We start from the raw sequence: 18,748 nt of genomic DNA on the forward strand, positions 1-18,748 counted from the left end.
TGTTTCAGTAACACGGACAAGCGTTTAGCCACAGTCCAACACTTCAATTCGCGTTTCATTTCTTTTTAGCGGGAAACCGCTCCTCTCTCGCGATATAGTCCCACGGCGCACGCGGACGCTTACAACCGCTACGTGCTGCGTGCGCAGGCCCCGCGCTGGCGAGGGGGGGGGGCAGCTCGAGCTGGGGGGGTGGCGCCGTGCTGGCAGATGGAGGAGGGCGGGGCTCGGGGGGTGTGGGATGAGGGGCGGGGCTCGTGTATCCTTCCGCGCGGCGCCTCCATGTTGATTCTCGAGGAACCGAGCGAGCGGCTCCCGGTAACAGCGTCAGCAGCAGCGGCAGAGGCGGCGGCGGCGACGACGACGGCGGCTTTATCATCGTCGACGGTGAAAGAACTCTTCAGCGATTCCCACAGAGCTCCTAGCAGCCCGGTGACCGACTCGTAAGCGTCATCGCTCACGATCAGCGCTCTAGTTTAGCCGTCGTAAGTGTCCCGAGCGCGGCGTTTCCTCTCCTGAGATTCTCTCGCGAACGAACGAGGGGAAGTCGACGAGATACTTTAATCATCATCATCGTTAGTAACCACCGTGTCACTACGTATTATCAGTAATACTGTTATTGTAGTTGTGGATTATTGTTTTAACCGCGCGCTAGTTGAATTTCGTTTACGTTCGGGGCAGTAGTGGTAGCAGTACAGTAAGTGTACATTAGACACAAAGAGAGGCGGTCGTGAGGCGCGTCGCGAGTCCATGTAGGAGGAGGGAGCATGAAGCCCGCCAGCGCTACCGCGTCCAGCCGCAAGGCCGGCACCTCCAGGCCCACGCCCGGCAGGTGAGCAGCACCGCGCACCTCCCCCACCCCCTAAACAACGTGGCGTCGTCGGAATGCCGCGAGTTTGTACGCCTGCCTGCGTATGCGTGTGCCCTATACTATCTGAGTGGCAAACAAAGGCGCGCGAGACTGGAGAAGAATGGCAAAATAAAGAAAAAATATTTAATTGTTTAATTAAATAACGTGTTTGGGGCCCACGGGCTAGGATTCGGCGCGCGTTGTATTTCGTAGACCGCATTGTGTGCTTCGGTTTAATTGGCGCTTCGCGAGTGGTGGCCGCCGCGCACGTGATGGGCGAGGCGGGCTCGTGATTGGCCGAGGGGGGAGTCCGGGGCCCAATGGGGTGCGCGCAAGCGCGTGTGCACTGGGGAATGTGGCGCCGCGCCGACGACCTCTGCAGAAATGAGGCTGCCGATTGCCGCCCCATAGCGGCTTCCCCGCGGGCCCCCTGACGCCGTGGGGGGGTGGGGGGCCGTGCCACGGTGCCCCCTACTAATGGGGCTTGTGGACAGGACCATTATATGTGATCTCTTTATACGGGTCCGCTGTTGATGGGAATTGTACGTTGGTGGGGACCCTGTTGTATCTGGCGGCTCGCAAGTAATGGGGCCGAACACGGACCCCTCTGTATGGGACCCCCTACATGCAAAATCCCTACACATGGCACCCCTGTACTACGGACCCCCTGAGAGTGGTACCCGGACAACCAGAATCCCGAAACGCAGATCACTACGTTAAGGATCTCTATTCATATGGCCTTAGTTCATGGTACATGGGATCATGAAACATAACCGCTCCCAATACGCGGAACGCCGGTATCCGGAACCCCTGCACCCGTTTCATCCCAGGACTCCCAACACTCGGGTCACTTAGAATCCCTCGGATAATTTTTTTTGCCAGCCTCCATCCCGGAAACCTTTCGACATGAACACCCAGTGCATCCATTTTGGGGCCCTCTATCCCTAGTGACGGTGACGCTAGATTACAGATACTGTACTAGATTGGGATATAACTTGAGACTGTTGTATTAGCCTCGCTACGAACTCGGTCTCTCAAGTTAGATTCCTTTCCATGGCTAATGAGCAGCCAGTTATCTGAACTGGTCTTGCTCCCCCCCCTCCCTCGCTAATTGTCGTGGTGAAAATGGTCATGCAACCAACACGATCGACAAGGCACAGAACCGCCTTCATCCAGCAGTGGATTGATAAAGGACTGTCTGAGTTTTCATTGTGTGAACCCGCCGACTTTTCCGCCTCCATCCTGCTACTCGCACATATTCACATCCCGACCACCGGGCCAGACCACCCATTGGCAATATACCGACTTGGGCCTGAATTTCAATTACACTCGGCTACCCCTGATGCCGTGGATGGGTTACAGCATTTACGTATAATTGTAGGCTGTTGCCTTTTTTCAAACGAGATACGTAACAAGATGATTCCAATTCGGTTACTATCCATAATTTCCCAGTAAATCCATCCCACGTTTTGTACCCCCGATACGCAAAAAAGGCATAAGATTGCTACACCCGGAACCTCTAATCAACGAGACTCCTAAAGCATGGGACATTTAGACAATATACCCCGTACATTCGGAGTACCTGAGCTCAGAACTCGTACATACTGGATGTTATGGGATTTCTTTACTCTGGGCCTCTACACTTTAGAATCTTACACACGGGACACCCCCCAACACCTGAGAGCTCCCTATGCATTTACAGGGATTCATCCCAGGTCCCTCCGTGAATCTAATAACTCGGGCCTTTCTATGGTTGGACGCAGCAGTTTATTGTTGAAATGAAACTTGCAGTGACTAATTAAATGTGAAATCTCTACATTCCGTGGGTCAGCAGAACATTGGCGTTGTATTTGTTGCGTGGCGGACCATTACATCTACTCTCCGTGTTTACTCTTTTTCAGGGGCCGTGGAAACAAAGGTCCTTCCCACTCGCCCGTAAGTTACTAGTTAGTAAACTCATGGTGATATGCTAATTATGATTCCTTGCTTTGGTATGAACGGCTCATGGTGGATTAGGCTGCTCTGAAATCCCACAGTGACCCCACTTGATGTGCAAATAGATGTTTCTCCTTCGTTGTTTTCCTTGGGATTGTAAAGTAAACGGAGGCATGGTTTTGTTCACACAGACATACGAAGGTGTTTACAACAATCCTCGCATGGTGCATGTGCTCACGTCTGTAGTGGTGAGTAGTGATGCAGCTGCATTCCATTTACTCTGTGACTATCCTGAATAGCTCTGTTTCAAATGAATGTGCTAGTGGTTATTTATAAGAATACATTTATTTGGGATGTACACACAAAACATTTGAGCAAGACAAAAATAGTAATCGTCATGTGGTATGTGTTCATCCACAAAGGAAAGCCCATCTGTAGTGTGGACAGTGTGCGATAAAAAATGTTCTTAAGCACCCTAAAAAAAGTGCCACCGTACTGTCCAGCTGGGTATCCGGCAGTCAATAAGATGAGCTGAGAAGCCAATTAAGCTGTAATTGGGCTTTCCAGCAGCCAACTGATAATTTGTTTCCTGGCAACAACATGATCAATGAGCCATGACATTTTAAAACTGTTTACTTTTTCACGTTCCTTGATCACAGTTGTGTTTTAGTTGAAGGTGTTTGCAAACCACAGATGATTGAGGCATGACATGATGAAAGTGCTCTTTGAAGGATAATTCAACTAAGTTGTTGTAGACCAATGGTAGGATTGTTCATGTATACAATTGTCATGCTACCTTTCTTAGGGTGCCAAGTGTGAACTGAAGGTGAAGAATGGAAAGGTTTACGATGGGATATTTAAAACTTTCAGCCCAAGGGTAAGCACTATTGTTTCTGTTCCTTATTCTAAATATAATGATTAATTAGAGGGTCGCGTCTTGTACCAGTAAAGATTGCTGCACATCAATATGGTGGATTTTAAACTGTATGAACAGTGGCTTTAAGTGATGATTTACAGAGTCTGGGAACATGGGCTTTTTGGCTTGGTGGATGGTCAATAAACATACAGGCTAGCACCCAAATGTTAAACCTTTAAGGGTTTTTGTTGGCTTTTCACTATTTGAAGTAATTTGTGTATCCTTAAGGATTTATAACAGTCCGAGTCACGCAGAGATAATTTGGAACTTCAAATATTTTCCTTCTAATTGTCTTGATTGGATTTTTTAATATCCTGTGTTGGAACTGTATATCTTTCCTCCTGCTATGTTTACATACCAACTGTGTGCATGGTGACCACCACTTACCAATTAAGAGGTGTAACACTCTAAAATACATTATTAATTCAGCCAGGGGGTACTGTCTAAATTTACACATGAAGTACATGGATTGCATTTTAATACTAATGCTCTTTAAATGCATTTAAACTGGTTATAGATTTGTGCTGAGTAAACACATCTGGTTGTGACAGATTTAAGTTGTCGTTGATTGTTTTTTTTGAGACGTTCGTGATGTGTGTTTCTGGGAATTAGCTGGAGCTAGTGTTGGATGCGGTGCATCTCAAGAGCCAAGACTCTACTGAGGTGGCGCCCAGACAAAGTGACATACGCCCGTCCGTCGTCTTCCACCACCCTGATGTGGTGCTGCTTCATTTCCGCGATGTCGACCTTAACTTCGCCGCAAGAGGTTCTACACGCACTCCGTTAACTCTTCACCACCGCACAGACGGGCACTCTGCTTGTTGCCTCCTCTCTGGGGCCATTTTCCTTCCTATTGTTACATTTAACAAATCAGGTTAAAGTTGTATCGTGTACAAATGTAATTTATCAATTTGATGAATGTATAGGTTTTAATATTTAAACTAAAATATTAAGAATACATTTAGTTTTATTCGTCAAAGCTGTGGTTTAGTCCCTCTTTAAGGACTGAGTCGTGTTGTGTTACATGCATGGGTGGCAGGAATTCCTCGATTCTTATGCCAACCTTTTTGTGTTCCTCTGTTTTGTGTCATTTTCCATCAGTGTCGTCTGACACAGGTAACACACTATGCCTGTGTCTCATTGCACTGCATGAATTTATTTGCTTTGTGGAGGATCACTCTATTCAACAAATCTATTGGTGAAATCATGATAAACATTTGGTATTGTACTTGATCACTTCACTAATTTTGATATTTAAAGGATGATTGCATTGGTTGTTTCCATTGCCTACATTTGCAGTTCACAATTGTCGGTGATTAATCTACAATTTTCCTGGTTGTTTATAGAGAATAATGAACGAGGTAATTGAACAAATATTGATTTCATTGGTTGAATTGCTGCATGTTTAGAAAATGAAATGAATGCCTTTGCAATCCTGTCTTATTTACTCTAGATACACCAACATTCGCGTTATCTTAGAGGCTGTAAGAGCAGATGCTTGGCTTTATTACTTGCCAGCCTTCGCATGCTTATTGACTTATCGTTTTCCTGGAAATAAGGGGTAAAAGCATTGGCAGGCATATCATGATTGATATGCTTGTTTATATTTGCTGCTATTTTCCATAGTAATAGCACGTTTTTGAATTTGTTACGTGAACTTTGTTCTTGTTCGGTTTGTAGACAACTTTACGGATGCTGGCATCAGCGGCAAGCTCAACGGAGAGCACAAGGAGCGCGAGTTGGAGCCCTGGATGGGTGGGGATAACAACAATGATGACGTCGCCCTTGACACGGACATGGTACATTGTGGGAGTGACCAACACTCATTATAAAATGTGCACATTCTTACAGGCTCCAATAGCCAGCAGTTTTTGTTTTCCTATCTGTGTGGTTGTTCGACTGTCGGTTCAGTTACCAGCTTTCTGGCATTCTCTTTGCCAATGAATGGAACAGGGACAACAGTGCCATGTGGTTGGATAACTGTTCTTGAGCACAGAATTTGTAAATTGCACAGACGTTAACACTGATGAGGTTTGAGAACTTTGGGATTTAAGTTACAAATGCACTTTTAATTGTGTGTTCAATCCTATGCTTTTAATATCTTTTTTTCACACCGGCATAGTTTGTTTATTTAATTGAACACAATTTCATGTTTTATGCCGACCTTTCAGTCAAATGGCTGGGACGCCACTGAGATGTTCCGCTGCAACGAGGAGGTTTATGGTGTAAAATCAACATACGACCACAGCCTTTCCAACTACACGTAAGCTTGCTACTACATGAATAGTAATTGACACCTTTCACTTTACTGCTGGATGAGGGTGCCTCCACAATATGATGGTCATGATGATTGTTTGACCCATATTTAAGCAGATTTGTCAGTTCTGGTTTGGCGGGGAGTGGGTGGGGGGCAAGGACCAGTTCAACATCTGAGTTGATAGCACAGTGATGTAACCCCTGTGCTACTGCTCTGCCAAACTATTTTTTTTTCTGAGACTAGTGCTGCCCACGCATTTGTGTGGGATACACAGCCGGGTGGGGTTGGGAGCAATGGCGGAGCCAGGATTTTCAGGTGGGGGGGGCAACCCCTCCAGCAATGAAAAATTATAGTTGTAAGTAAGGACTTGTCCCTTGCTTTTTATTTGACACGTGTGCGGCGATGGCACAGCCATCGATCGAGGGTCGAATTCGAACCGTGTGTGATCGGTATCACGCTCGGTGAAGGTATTCCTTCAGGGAAGTCGTGTACTGTATACGCAACTGCGCACAATTCTGTGAGTCACTTATAACTGCTTTGCCGTTACTTATTGCCAATTATGGACTCGGACTATTGTCCTATCATCTCATAGAGTCCCTGGCACGTAATAATATGCTACACAGTCGCAGTGGGGATCGCAAAATGCCGATTTATTACTAATAAACCCCAATGATCCGATCGAAATTATGGATTTCGATCGGATCATTGGGGGGGCACGTGCCACCTCACCCCCCCCCCCACTGCCTCTGCCAGTGCTTGGGGGGACATGCATGAACCCAGCTGAACACTTTCCCACCTGTGCAATAGTGTGATTAAGGAGGAAACTAAGAAATACCATTGGCTGATTGTGATCTAAAGCTGTATATTTAAATCCTACATTCTAAAGTGCTATGTAGGAGAAGTAAGCAGTTGTGTGAATTTTTTTAATGTTCACGATGTTTGTTGTCCAGCACGCCACTGGAAAGGGACGAGTCTGAAGAGTTCATGCGGAGACAGGCTCGCGCAACTCAACTCGCGCAGGAGATCGAATCGAACCCATCGTACCGTTCACGCGTGTCGCTCGAAAATGACGAGGGCCGCACGGAGGAGGAGCGCTTCAGTGCCGTACACCGGAACGCACCACCGCAGGGTGGCGAGCGTCCGCCTTATCGCTCGCGCGTTGTACTGCCCGTCAACGCCGGGGCGGATGGAGAAGACGGGCGTGCGGACGAGGAGCGGTACCCGTTGCCTCCGCGGGAGCGGCAGCCATATCGGTCCACCCGTAATCCCAACGAGAGCGACGACTGCCGGCAGGACGATGACAGATATGGCTCCCGGTCAGATCGACCCGGAGACCGCGACAGCCCAGGCTTTAACCATAGGTGTGCACATTTTTACAGTGGTAGCAACGCAGTTTCACGTATATCCCATTGAAACGTCGCACTTTTCTGTTTTATTGAATTGTACTTCTTCGTAGATTTCTCAAGTGTTTTTTAAAGTGTTAATTTGTACTTTAGGGTGAGAAGTTAATATACGGAGATTTGTCTTGTGAAGTGGGATGGTTATCACAAGGTGTGAGGGCATACTGAAACTGGATGTTTTTGTCTTTGGTGACTGCAGGGACGTAAAGTTCATGGGGCAGAGGCACCGGGACATGGCACGTGGCGGAATGAGGCCAGGCCAGTCACGTGGTGGGAGGCCTGGGCCTGCGCCACACCACTCGCCCAGGGGCAGTCCTTATCACCCACACAGCTACCCACACCCAGATCCCATCACCAGCCCAGGACCCGTGCTTAATGGAGGTAAGTTCTCCGCTCAACATGCATCTACTTTTCTGAGAGTGTGCATCTAAACCATCCTCTCCTGTTATGATGTGGTGTGTTCCCACAAACCCTTCTTTGACCCTCATCCTTTTCAGAAATTCATCACATTTTGCAATTGTATATTCTGTCCTTCACATTCTGATTGTTACTTTCCAAACAAATGCTTGTTTCCTTGCATGTACTTTTGCATTACATCCACAACTTCAGGGAAATCCCCCTTGTGTTGTGCATCCTTATTTTCTCTTGGTGTATTTTTAAAACATTTTATTTATTTATTTTTTGTTTCTTTCCATGCTGCTTCATGTCCCTTGCGCCACCCTGTCCCCTTCTCTCTGTGTCTGCGTTGCTGTCGAAACCCCCTTCCACTCCCCTCCTCCAGGCGTGTCCCTTCCTGCCCCCTGCCCATCACCCTCACGCCTGCCCGTACGCTATCCGGCAGGGGTGAACTCCCTGCCCCCCCGGGCACCCACCCCCTCTCGGCCCCCTTCACACCCTTCTGCGGCCGTCTACGGCCCTCCTCCTCCTCCCAAACGCGGCCCTACAGAAGGTAGTTAGTGCTTTTGCCTAGTGTTGTGGAGGGAAAAAACATTGACTCTACACAACAACACATTATTGTAAAAAAATCGAACTATAGTTTGACTTGGGTGAATAAAAAAAAGAAGCGGGTTTCCAAATATTAAAAAAATGTAGAAATGGATAAAAAGGGAAGTTAGACCTAAACCCAAGAAGTTGCTGGGTTAGTTCTGTCTCCAAAATGCAATAAGGCCATATTAACATCACTAAAACATTGCATGTGACAACTTAATGAGAGCAAGTGCTAGAAATTCTCAAGAGGCTCCATCGAACTGAAAATAAATAATCAATGGTTTCCACTAAACCTTTTCCATATCTCTACTACGCTCAATACAAAACAGTGCATTCAGTCCCTTTTCTCAAACAAGTCTGGCTTCAACAAATTATACATTTCTCAAAAAATCCTCATCTAATTGTACGCTGAGCAATGTTTTTTTGTGTTTAACCTTAAGATGGACGAATTATTCATGCAGCGAAGACAACCTTTTACGTTTGATTCCATAACGATTAATTCTTGCTGCCATTTGCTCTCAGGTGCACGGATGTCTCCAAAGGCCCAGCGTCCGGCTCGTTCCCTCCGAGGCATGGGCGGCCGGGGAGGGGGAGGCACCACACCCCCCATGGCAGGGGATCCTGGCCCCCACGTTGGCCTCCACGCGGGCCCGCACGTGGGCCACCACGGGCCCCCGGCCAACGCAGATCTCCCTGTGCCCTCGCAGCAGGGCCCCTCGCGGGGTGGCGCCAGCTGGTCTGCTGTCGTCAGCGGAGGTAATGCGCCCTATAAGTGGTAGCATTTTTCATTTGTACTCATGAGTAGTAACATGTTCAATTATAGAGTCAAACAACATGATGGAATTAATTTTATTACAAGAAATCGCTAGTCATTTTGATTTTTAAAAATCGGTTATTTTTCTCTCTAGTCATAGTAGAGCCTCTATTGGCGGCAGGGGTCATGCATATTATTGATCAAAAATAATAGATTCTCACACGATTTAATGTAGATATTGTGACCATGTAAATTTGTTTAAATAAATGAATATTTGCATTGTTAAATACCTATTACATTTTGTCATATTTATTTGTGCGTAATTACCTTGTTAAATAATGGGTCAAGTTGGTTAGAAGCCAACTAAAACTCCATGTGTTTTGTGAGTGCATCGCTCACCAGGATGGCCGTGCCGTCCCCTCCTACAGGTGCCACAAACCGCACGTCTCCCAAGTCCTACCGCCCACGCTCTCCCAAACCCGCCTCCCAGCCCCCATCCGGCCCCGCACCCAGTGCCCCCCAGGGTACTGTGACAGGCGTCCCCTACCCACCTCCTCCATCCCAGGGGGTGCCCAATGCCCCTACAGGCACGGCCACGCCCACGTCGCCCCCCAGGACAGGCCCTTCTGCACCATCTGCCCAGGAAAGCGGTCACATCCAGACAGTTCCGTCCTCTGCTCTTCCCAGCTCTGTTGTCCCTTCCGCAGTGCCCGTAAGGTTTGAAGGCACTGGACCCGAAGGTGAGTGTGAGATTCTTGAGAATTTCCGTTCATTTTTATGAACTAATTTACTGTTAAGGTGCAAAGCGTTAATGCTTTAGCTGTGTGTTTGTTATAATGGGGTCATAATAAATATTGTAAAAAAGATCAAATATGGCGTTTTATTTTATTGAGTTGTGTTATTAACAGTTCTGTAGAAATCGAGCTATATTCATAGGAGAGTTGCCCAAAACTTGGCAGATGAAAAAAAGGAAGAGCCTTCTGGGCCAAGGCAATGACATCACGAACCATGCATGCCTCTCGCCTCCTATAAACATATCTTTGGATATCCTACACTGTAACATAATTTCTCATGCTCAGACGTTAATGTTATTCATCTATTTAAATACTTAGTACGAAAAAAGCATGCTGTAAACCTTTAAGTTGTCCATGCAATGTACGTTATTTTTCTTGTCTGGGTCCCTTAGTTTTACTTGAACCTCGTGTATATTATTAATCCAGAACAGGTTTGCTTGCATGGTTGTGTTTGCGAGGTCAGGGGACTGCTGTACCTATCTGAAGCTCATTACGCAGTGTCACAGTAACCATCTGTATTACATGTAGATGCATCAGACTTAATGTAATATATTTTCCCAGGTAAGCCTCGCTTAGTATCAGATACCGTTTTTAACAGAGTTCAAAATTGGGATTTTAGTCAAATTAAGGAGTAATTTTGCTGAAGTTGATTTTTGTCTATAGATAACATCGGTGGAAAAATTGTAAACTGGTACCTGCCATCCTTCTCGTCCCTCTTCACGTTAAATAACCTATGTACACACTACGTACACTGCTGCAGTGTACATAGGTTATTTAACGTATTTACCGCCATGGAATGGAACAAAATATTCTTAACTTGAGAAATTCCTGTCGGGGCACGGAACTTAGTTCAGAAATAATTTTGATTGGCAACGCTTTGTGAATTATTATTTTGCATGTTGGGAGAAAAAGCAGTAGCAAGAGAAAGCCCATGCATTAGGGGGATAATCATCATCTGCCATGAGTTCTTAACTTGCTTTGCCTTAATACCATCCGACTACCTCGCAGCTCAGTGTTTTTTGTAGATTTGCAAATCTAAATAGACCACTAACCCTTGCCTTCAAAATGCTGGATAAAGCACACGATGCGTTCGTGATATTAAAATATTTCATGTGTATATCTTATATTATTTTTGTACCATCTTTTGTATTTCTGTAGTGAAAGAAGCTAAGCTCCTCGAACAAAGGGTTGTGGCAGTGTCTGCTGCTGTGAGCAAAGAAAATGTAAGACCCCCAGAGCAAGCATGCAGCAACCCTCAAGCTGGCTTCTCTAAACCACCCCCAAAAGGTATACGCACGTGTACGCTTTTCCCCCAAAACCATTGGTTACATTTCTTTTCAAATATCCAGTAATACTGCAGAGACGATGTATTTTAACGAATTTTAACTTGCGTCTTCAGTGGTTCCTGCACCTCTAATGCATCAAGACCATGACAAGAGCCGCATTCAAGTTAAAAAGGAGCTCAAAGAATTCCAGACCAAGTTTATCGTGAGTAAAACTGTTTAAAGTCTAATCATAATGTAATTGTCTTTCACCTTGAATGAAACGTATTTGCCACTACACTTACATCTTTGCCAAATGCGTACAATTTAACATCAACTCCAATGCTTATTGTGCATTCGTTCAACTCAAGCTGCATGCCATTAGTTGTGCTATGTAGCTCCAGGTGAATTCCTGATGTGTGGTTGTTTGTCTGCACAGCTCCAGTCTAGTACTGAAACGGAGGTTGACGCAACTTTGAGGGACAAGAGCCAACAGCCTGGCTTGCCTTTGGCAAGTGAAGTCAAATCTCAGCAACAACAGCAGCAGCAACAGCAGCATCCTCCTCAACCACAGCAGCAGCTGCCACCCCAACCACAGCAGCATCCGCCACCCCCAGGCATTCCTTCAATTGACCCCAGTGCTTGTGTGGAGACTGGGAACCCGAGTGGCCTGGCGAGGAGTGCTGAGGGAGTCAAGGCTGTTTCCATGGGGCCTCCTGGTAGCGCCACAGAGGACAAGGAGTGCAAAGTTGTGCCAGGGGCGACACCTGGTTCACTGGCATCTGGTTCAGTGAGCGACAAGATGGATGGCGAGGAGGGGGATAGGACAGGGGACGGCATGAATGAGTGAGTGCTGGAATATATGCTGGAATATATTTGTTAACTTTCATGCTGCTTAAATCTATCTTTATCTGCCTTATAGTTTATTGTACTTATCAAATGCCTGTAACAAATTACAGATTGACATTTTTGGTAAAGGAACAAATTGTGGTGAAGTGACCAGCTGACGTATTACAAACAATTTAGTATATAACAAATTTCATAGTTTTGGAGAAGGTAGTGGACATATATTTTTTAGCTTATGTATAACTACGTAACTTTACCGAAAGAACCAAGAATATGTATAACTTTTTGTAATTATTGATGTTCACAGCAATTCTGTTAAGAAGTCCACACTCAATCCGAATGCCAAGGAGTTTGTGCTTAACCCGAGTGCCAAGCCATTCGTACCTATGGTGAGTACCTCTAATTTGACTGCCTCTGCACGATCTTGCAGGAATTACTTGAATCCCAGAATATTGACCACCTCTTTTTAACTTCCACGAGCTGCATGTGAGAAATTAATTTGCTGAAAAGGTGCATTCATTTCTGGAGATTGGCACATTTCTGAGCAGTGTGTTTGGTATTGTTGTCGAGGTTAGCTAGTTGTGTGTGCTGACTTGATTCTTCTTCTGTCTACCAGACAAAACCAGCTACAACGCCAACTCCTCCACGACCCCAGACGCAACCCAGCCCCTCGGTGCTGGTGCAGCCGATTCCCGGCACGCCCGTTTACAGCCAGCAGCCTACACAGTACCTGCACTTCCCGCATACCATCCCTCCTGGCATGCAGGTCAGGGGACACACTACTGGGGGTGTGGTTACTGTACAAACCATACCTAGACAAACCCCTGTGTATTGTTGCACTCACTGTATTTCCACCACTGTCTCTTGAGGCATTTATGTTCTTGCTTTGTGAATTAAGTGCGTACGCTTTTGTAATTCCATAAAAATGCTAATCTTTATGGAAAATTATATATAATGGACTGCTTATCTCACTTAACAGGTTATAAACTGCTCCCTGTAATAACAAGCACAGCAGAGAAGCTCTTAACGTTTAAGTTACAAGTCATGTACATGTCTATGTTGATGCTTCACAGTAGAAATGTGGTATAATGTTTGTTGAGTTGGCAAGTGAAATGAGCTGTATATAGTAAGAGTTTGTAGGTCTTCCACCAGGGTGGATCCCTCTACCAGTACCAGCTGCCGCACTCCGTGCCCGTCAACCAAAACAAGCCGTACAGGACAGGTAAAGAGTTTGGGATGATGGGAATTATATTTTAAGAACACTTCACCTGAGGAGATTGATGGATTAATTACTAAATTGCATTAAGATTGGAACATATGCCTCGTGATGGTTTGTGATGTTTTGTTTAGGATTCAGAGTGTAGCATGGATCTTGCGTTTGATACATGTGCATGCATTTCCAGGGTCTGTGTCATCCCAACGGGGCGAACAGCACCATCCTCCCCCAACTGTCATGGTGCCGGCGCCGACAGCCAATGCCGCTGGGCCACCCCTGATTTCACCCTCGCCCTACACCTCCTACATCCAGTACCAGCCACAGTTGGTGCAGTATCCCTCGCAGGTACCCATGTGCATGGTGTAACCAGTCGTTACTACGCGTTTGGTTTTCAGCCTTTCACGATCATGTTGTGAAAATGTTACCTTTGTCTTTTAAACTATCGTGGCGTTTGTGAACTTATTTAAAAGTCAATGCTGTGTCTTTGCAGCCCGCGGCAGTGTACGGGCCCGTCCTCCAGGGTAACACGCGCCTCATGGCGGGGGCGGGGCATGGCCAGCCATCTCTGGTCTCCTCGGCACAGCAATACCAGCAGGCCGAGCAGCAGCACCCACAGGCAGTCTACAGTACGTCCTTGGCTCTCGCTGCACGACACTTAGGGGCCATGATCCACTGGGACAATTTCAGGGCAATCGTTGCCTACAATCATCACCAACAATGCATGAATCATGAGTGACGATGGCAACTTGGGTGGGCAACCGAAAGGAGAGTGACAGTTCTCTGTGAACAGTGTGTATGCTGAACGATTGATCTACAGACTGTAAATTAACCAGATGTTTAGTGATGGAGTAAGCCTAGTACCTAGTGATGATTTAAGTAATTCCTTTATGCAGTCCATTATTAGCAGACAGCCAGTCAATAAAATACTTATCAGAAATTCAATCGGAAGGCTTTTCTGTTCCATCCTCTAGATCCTAATTAGTGCAGGATTTGGAAGACACCATTTTTTTCAGGTGCAGAAAACATGGTGTTAGAGAGGCACGTGTGCTGTCTCTGAACTCATTCGAAGTTGTGCAGGCCCATTTCCCATTAATGGGCAGCTTGAATCCAAATCATTCGATTTTGGAAAGTTAGATTTTTACGATGGGAGATGCTTTTAAACAATTGCCAGTGATGATTGCCCTGAATTTTTTGTTCTGGATCCAATGGTGTCCAAGAAAGAACAGGACTCTTAGCCTGCTTTGAGTTTTAATAAAGTATAGATATTCTCAAGCATATAATGATTTGTATTCAATTGAAAGTCATCTGCAATATCAGTGTCGGTTGGGAAGCCGCTGAACTAGATAAGTTGATGAGTAATTGATCCTTATGGCGGTACCCCGGGGTAGCAAATAATACAAAATGGCCAAGGCAATTAAATATTTTATTTCTGGGACACACTTTCCAGGGGTGTACTTAACTCCGCGACTGGGGTACCAATCAATCCGAAATCAGTGCTACTCCGCGATGTCGAAACGAAGCGACGACAATTGCGCTGAAACCCTGAACGCTCGTATGCACCGTAGTGCGTCGTGTACAGCTCGTCGAGATGAGTCGATTGCCGCATCGTCGACCACCAATAGACTAAAAATTACTGCATCACGGACATTGTGCAAGAGCCGGGGTACTATGGTACCCCGGGGTACTGCCATAAGGTTCAATTGCAGCCTTGAGGAAAAAATGTATTTGGTGTATTACCTAATATTAGTTAATGTAGCTATTTTTATGTTAATTGTGGTTGAGGTCCTGCTAAACATGATTGATCAACTTGGAAAATAATCATGACTGCTGCGGACACTGCATGAATTTCAATTAATAAGAAAAAATTATACCACAATGCAGTAATGATAAGGAATTAATAAACCAATGTAATATCCTAATACTGTAAAAGTGTACTGGCATGATAACTGGAAATGAATGATCGTGACACACACAAACTTAATTTCTTGAATATTGTTATTATTCGCAGTACGAAGTGTAGATAATAATGGTGAACATGTAGCCTCATGTACCCATGTAATGGGCTCTCATTTTTTTTTTATTTTACACCTGTGAAAATTTTCCAACGATGATACATTGTTAATGTTTTTTTCAGTGTCTGGTCCAGTCCCTCAATCGTACCAACATGGGCCGATGCACCCTCACCACCCACAGCATCCTCAGCCCCCTGCCACCCCTACAGGCCAGCAGCCTGGTCGCCAGCACCCTGGCGCTCCCAGCCCTGCACAGGTAATCCTGCAGCAGTGCCAATACACCTTAACGCAGGCCACGATGCAGCACGGTTTAAATCAAATTTGAAGAGCAACATTGTGTTCAGTCTTTACAATTTTAGTCGTGGAGTCGCAATTTTGAAGAGTTCTTATTAAGTGTAGAGACTATTGAACATTTGAGTTAAGCTGTGATTACTGCTCTTCCTTAGTATTGGTGACATCTGTAAAGTGTGAAAAAGAGAATAGGGTGGTGCATCTCTTGTGAATGTTTGCCTAATAATTCTCTGCCTCTCTCTGACGGAATGCCAAACAGCACCCCTCGGGCCAGCCTCCTCCACACATGGGGAATCCTCAAGGACAAAGCATTTACCACGCAGCCCTGACCCCAACGCCACCCTCACTCACCCCAGGACCCAGCCCGCAGAGCCCCCAGACGAGTTACCCTCCCTCGCAGCAGCCTGTCTACGCCCTGCACCCTCAGTCCATGGGGCATCAGTACGCTGGGCACCCCCCACCACCACCACACATGGTATGGCCAGCCAATGAATGGATGGTAGTCTTCTGACTACCAAATTGTATGTCTGTTCGTCTGGCTTGTACGGGTGTGTGTGTGGTATGTGCGGTATTGAAAAGTGCTCTGAAATGTTCAATTTTTAACAGAATTTATCTCGAAATTGGTGGATAGTCAGCGGGTTGCTTGCGGTGTGGGTAAGTCTGGGCAGCATGGACGCAGCATAGAAGAGTAGGCCAACATATACCCCCTTTACTAGAGGCCTTTCTGCCAGCAATTACATGAGCGGAGGGGAGTAATGGATGTTTTGCGAAAGATTATTGAGGTGTGACCTTTGGTGCAAGCTGACATTTTTAATGTCTAAAATTTGCTTAAGAAAATATGGAAAATCTCTACGTAATTATAGCAATGTATCTGTGTCAATCCATGTGTATTATGCATTGATATAAAGCCAGCTAATGTTGTTCTTGTTTGGATTTGGGGGGTGTTGATTTTGCAACAGGCACACATGCAGGCTGGCATGGGCGGTGGACATCCCCAGCATGCGCATCCTACCCATCCTTCGCACCCCACGCAGGTCATGCTGATGCAGGCCAATCAGCACGGGGGTCACGGGGCACCGCCTTCAATCCCCGTCTCCTCCACAACGCACTACGCATATATGCCCCACCCTCAAGGTGTGTATGTGCTCCCGTACAACACAGCAACCAAATAATTAAACAGGTGGCCAGCTGGCATATGTATGTAAAGTGGTTGTGATGTCCAGAAGAAATATCACTGCTTATTCACTGCAGTTTGGTTCCTTACCAGGCTTTATAAAGAACTGAGGTCGTAGCAGCTTTAATTCGTATAATTCTAGAAAATAAATGTACGGATTTTGTTTGCATTACTCTAAATAATGGATGGTAAAGTGAATTCAAGAATGTTTCCTGGAGAGAAGCTTTGATGGGTCATGTTGCATGTTGATATTCCTCTATTTTTACTGTGCGCTTAAATTCTTTTCCACAGTGGCTCACCATCAACAGCCACAGATGCAATACCCACCCAGCCAGTAAAACAATGAACGGAAAAGTCTGCTACGTGAAATATTAATGACTACGTGTTCGCATAAACCGGCAGCCGAAGGACACGATTACGGACCTTAGAAGACGTATGAAACGCCACCACTGATGATGGAACCGAATATCCGCCAATGATGGAAGTTTGCTGGAAGTGAGATACATTTATCTGAACCTCAGCAACCACTAAGTTCTTAAGAATATGTTTATCAACTGCAAGATGCGTACCTTAGTGAATACATAATCAAAACCGACTAAAATGCCTCCTGTCCAGCTTTTGATTTAACTTTGAAATTAAGGGCCGTCTAAGAGTTGGACAATATGCAAACGCAAATGTCTGTGCTTCATTAGTTTGGTGGAAAGAACTTGGTTGAAACTGACACTAAAACTGGATGGTCATTCTTTTTGTTCGACATTTAATCATGTTCAGTTTTCGTGACAACAGAAAGCCTCGGTTTGTGGCCATGCATCATTTACAGACATCTTGACATCTCATGCCAAGATTGACAGAAAAAAAGAGACTTATTTAAACTACAAGGCCTGCAAATTGAAGGGCAACTCTGGAACATAATTTGGTAGCACAATTCCTCGGCCATTTTCATAAGAACAAATGATGAATCCGTCCAAAAATGTTTTCCAAGATACATGCAAAGGCCTCGACACGATGATCACAAGAGTTATATTCCTATGTCGCGAACACACTAATGGTTGACTCAGATGTTTGTATGGCAAGCTGTGCAGAGGCCACAACTGCGCGCATTGACGTGGCTAGCGATAAATTGCGTTGACGACCCCTTTTAGAAACTTTGCAGATTGTGGAAGCTGTGAAAGTAGACCTGTACAGAGCTTCTAGTTCTTTTCTGCTGCATAATACTAAAACATGAAACTGGAGTCTCATTATGTAGTAGGAACTGCTGGAAAAAAAATAAGTGCGACTGTTGCTTTTTTGGCATCCCTTCCCCCATGCTTGCTGAGGTGTTGTCCTGACACGCCTCCTTGTCGGTGTTGGAAACGTACTTCTTTTAATTGAAATAATTTCAAGGGTCTAAACGTAATCAGCTGTTACTTTCTTTTTTAGCAAAGTTGAAAAGCTTTCGCATAACATCCCTGCGCTTTTAACCAGTGTTCACTCGAGATGTGATAACCTACGTGGCTTCGAGCCGAGGGAGGTTGGAAAACATGTTTTTAAAGGACAGGCCGAGGTGAGAATTGTGCACTTTAAATCAATGGTTGGATACGCAGATCACTCTTGAGAGAGAGTGCTGCTTGTGGATGATTTTTTTTTGTCTCGAGTAGCCCCTAAGACTTAGGTCAGAGGATTAGTTATGGTCCTGCAGGATTCTATGACGTTTCCACCGCTGCTAAGACGACGTGGCGCTGTCAGGTGACTCGCTGTACTGTTCGTGTTGCTTGGCTTTTGCACTCCTGGCGCTGCGAGAACCTCGTGCTTCGGGAGGCTAAGAGTCTTGCCGGTTTGTGTGCGTGCGTGTGTGCATTGAGATGCTTGAAGAGATTTGATGCAGACTTGACAGACTTCTGACAAACAGTAGTAACTTGAAGCGAATCAGACTTTTTACGATGGGACGTTTTACTGCAGTTGAGGATAGAAATTAAAAAACTTTAAAAAATACCTAAAAAATCGAAAAAAATAAAATCTTAAACATCCCAACCAATGTGCATTTATTTGTGGTCTTTTGCCTGTTTGTAGCACTGGAT

General features: G+C 45.6%; 1 protein-coding gene across 4 annotated transcripts; it reads left to right on the plus strand.

Annotated features, from left to right (window-relative positions):
• Positions 1–247: 247 nt before the first annotated feature.
• LOC144945253 (ataxin-2-like protein) lies at positions 248–18,746 on the plus strand. 4 transcript variants are annotated; one of them, XM_078873623.1, is made up of 25 exons: positions 248–829; positions 2,749–2,782; positions 2,974–3,030; positions 3,588–3,659; positions 4,311–4,464; positions 4,800–4,814; positions 5,379–5,497; positions 5,870–5,961; positions 6,906–7,316; positions 7,555–7,736; positions 8,137–8,304; positions 8,865–9,098; positions 9,525–9,836; positions 11,049–11,177; positions 11,290–11,378; positions 11,592–11,998; positions 12,306–12,387; positions 12,615–12,764; positions 13,151–13,220; positions 13,402–13,559; positions 13,705–13,840; positions 15,349–15,482; positions 15,777–15,992; positions 16,477–16,651; positions 16,983–18,746. In XM_078873623.1, exons 1-25 carry the CDS (start codon positions 765–767, stop codon positions 17,027–17,029), a joined length of 3,708 nt encoding a protein of 1,235 aa, XP_078729749.1. In that variant the 5' UTR covers positions 248–764; the 3' UTR covers positions 17,030–18,746. The 4 variants fall into 4 exon arrangements, with proteins under 4 accessions (XP_078729749.1, XP_078729750.1, XP_078729748.1 ...); XM_078873622.1 differs by having other exon boundaries at positions 249–829; positions 13,139–13,220; positions 16,983–18,745; XM_078873624.1 differs by lacking the exon at positions 4,800–4,814 and having other exon boundaries at positions 13,139–13,220; positions 16,983–18,745.
• Positions 18,747–18,748: the final 2 nt, after the last annotated feature.

Source organism: Lampetra fluviatilis, chromosome 37, assembly GCF_964198595.1.
Source record: "Lampetra fluviatilis chromosome 37, kcLamFluv1.1, whole genome shotgun sequence".
NCBI classification, from domain to species: domain Eukaryota; kingdom Metazoa; phylum Chordata; class Hyperoartia; order Petromyzontiformes; family Petromyzontidae; genus Lampetra; species Lampetra fluviatilis.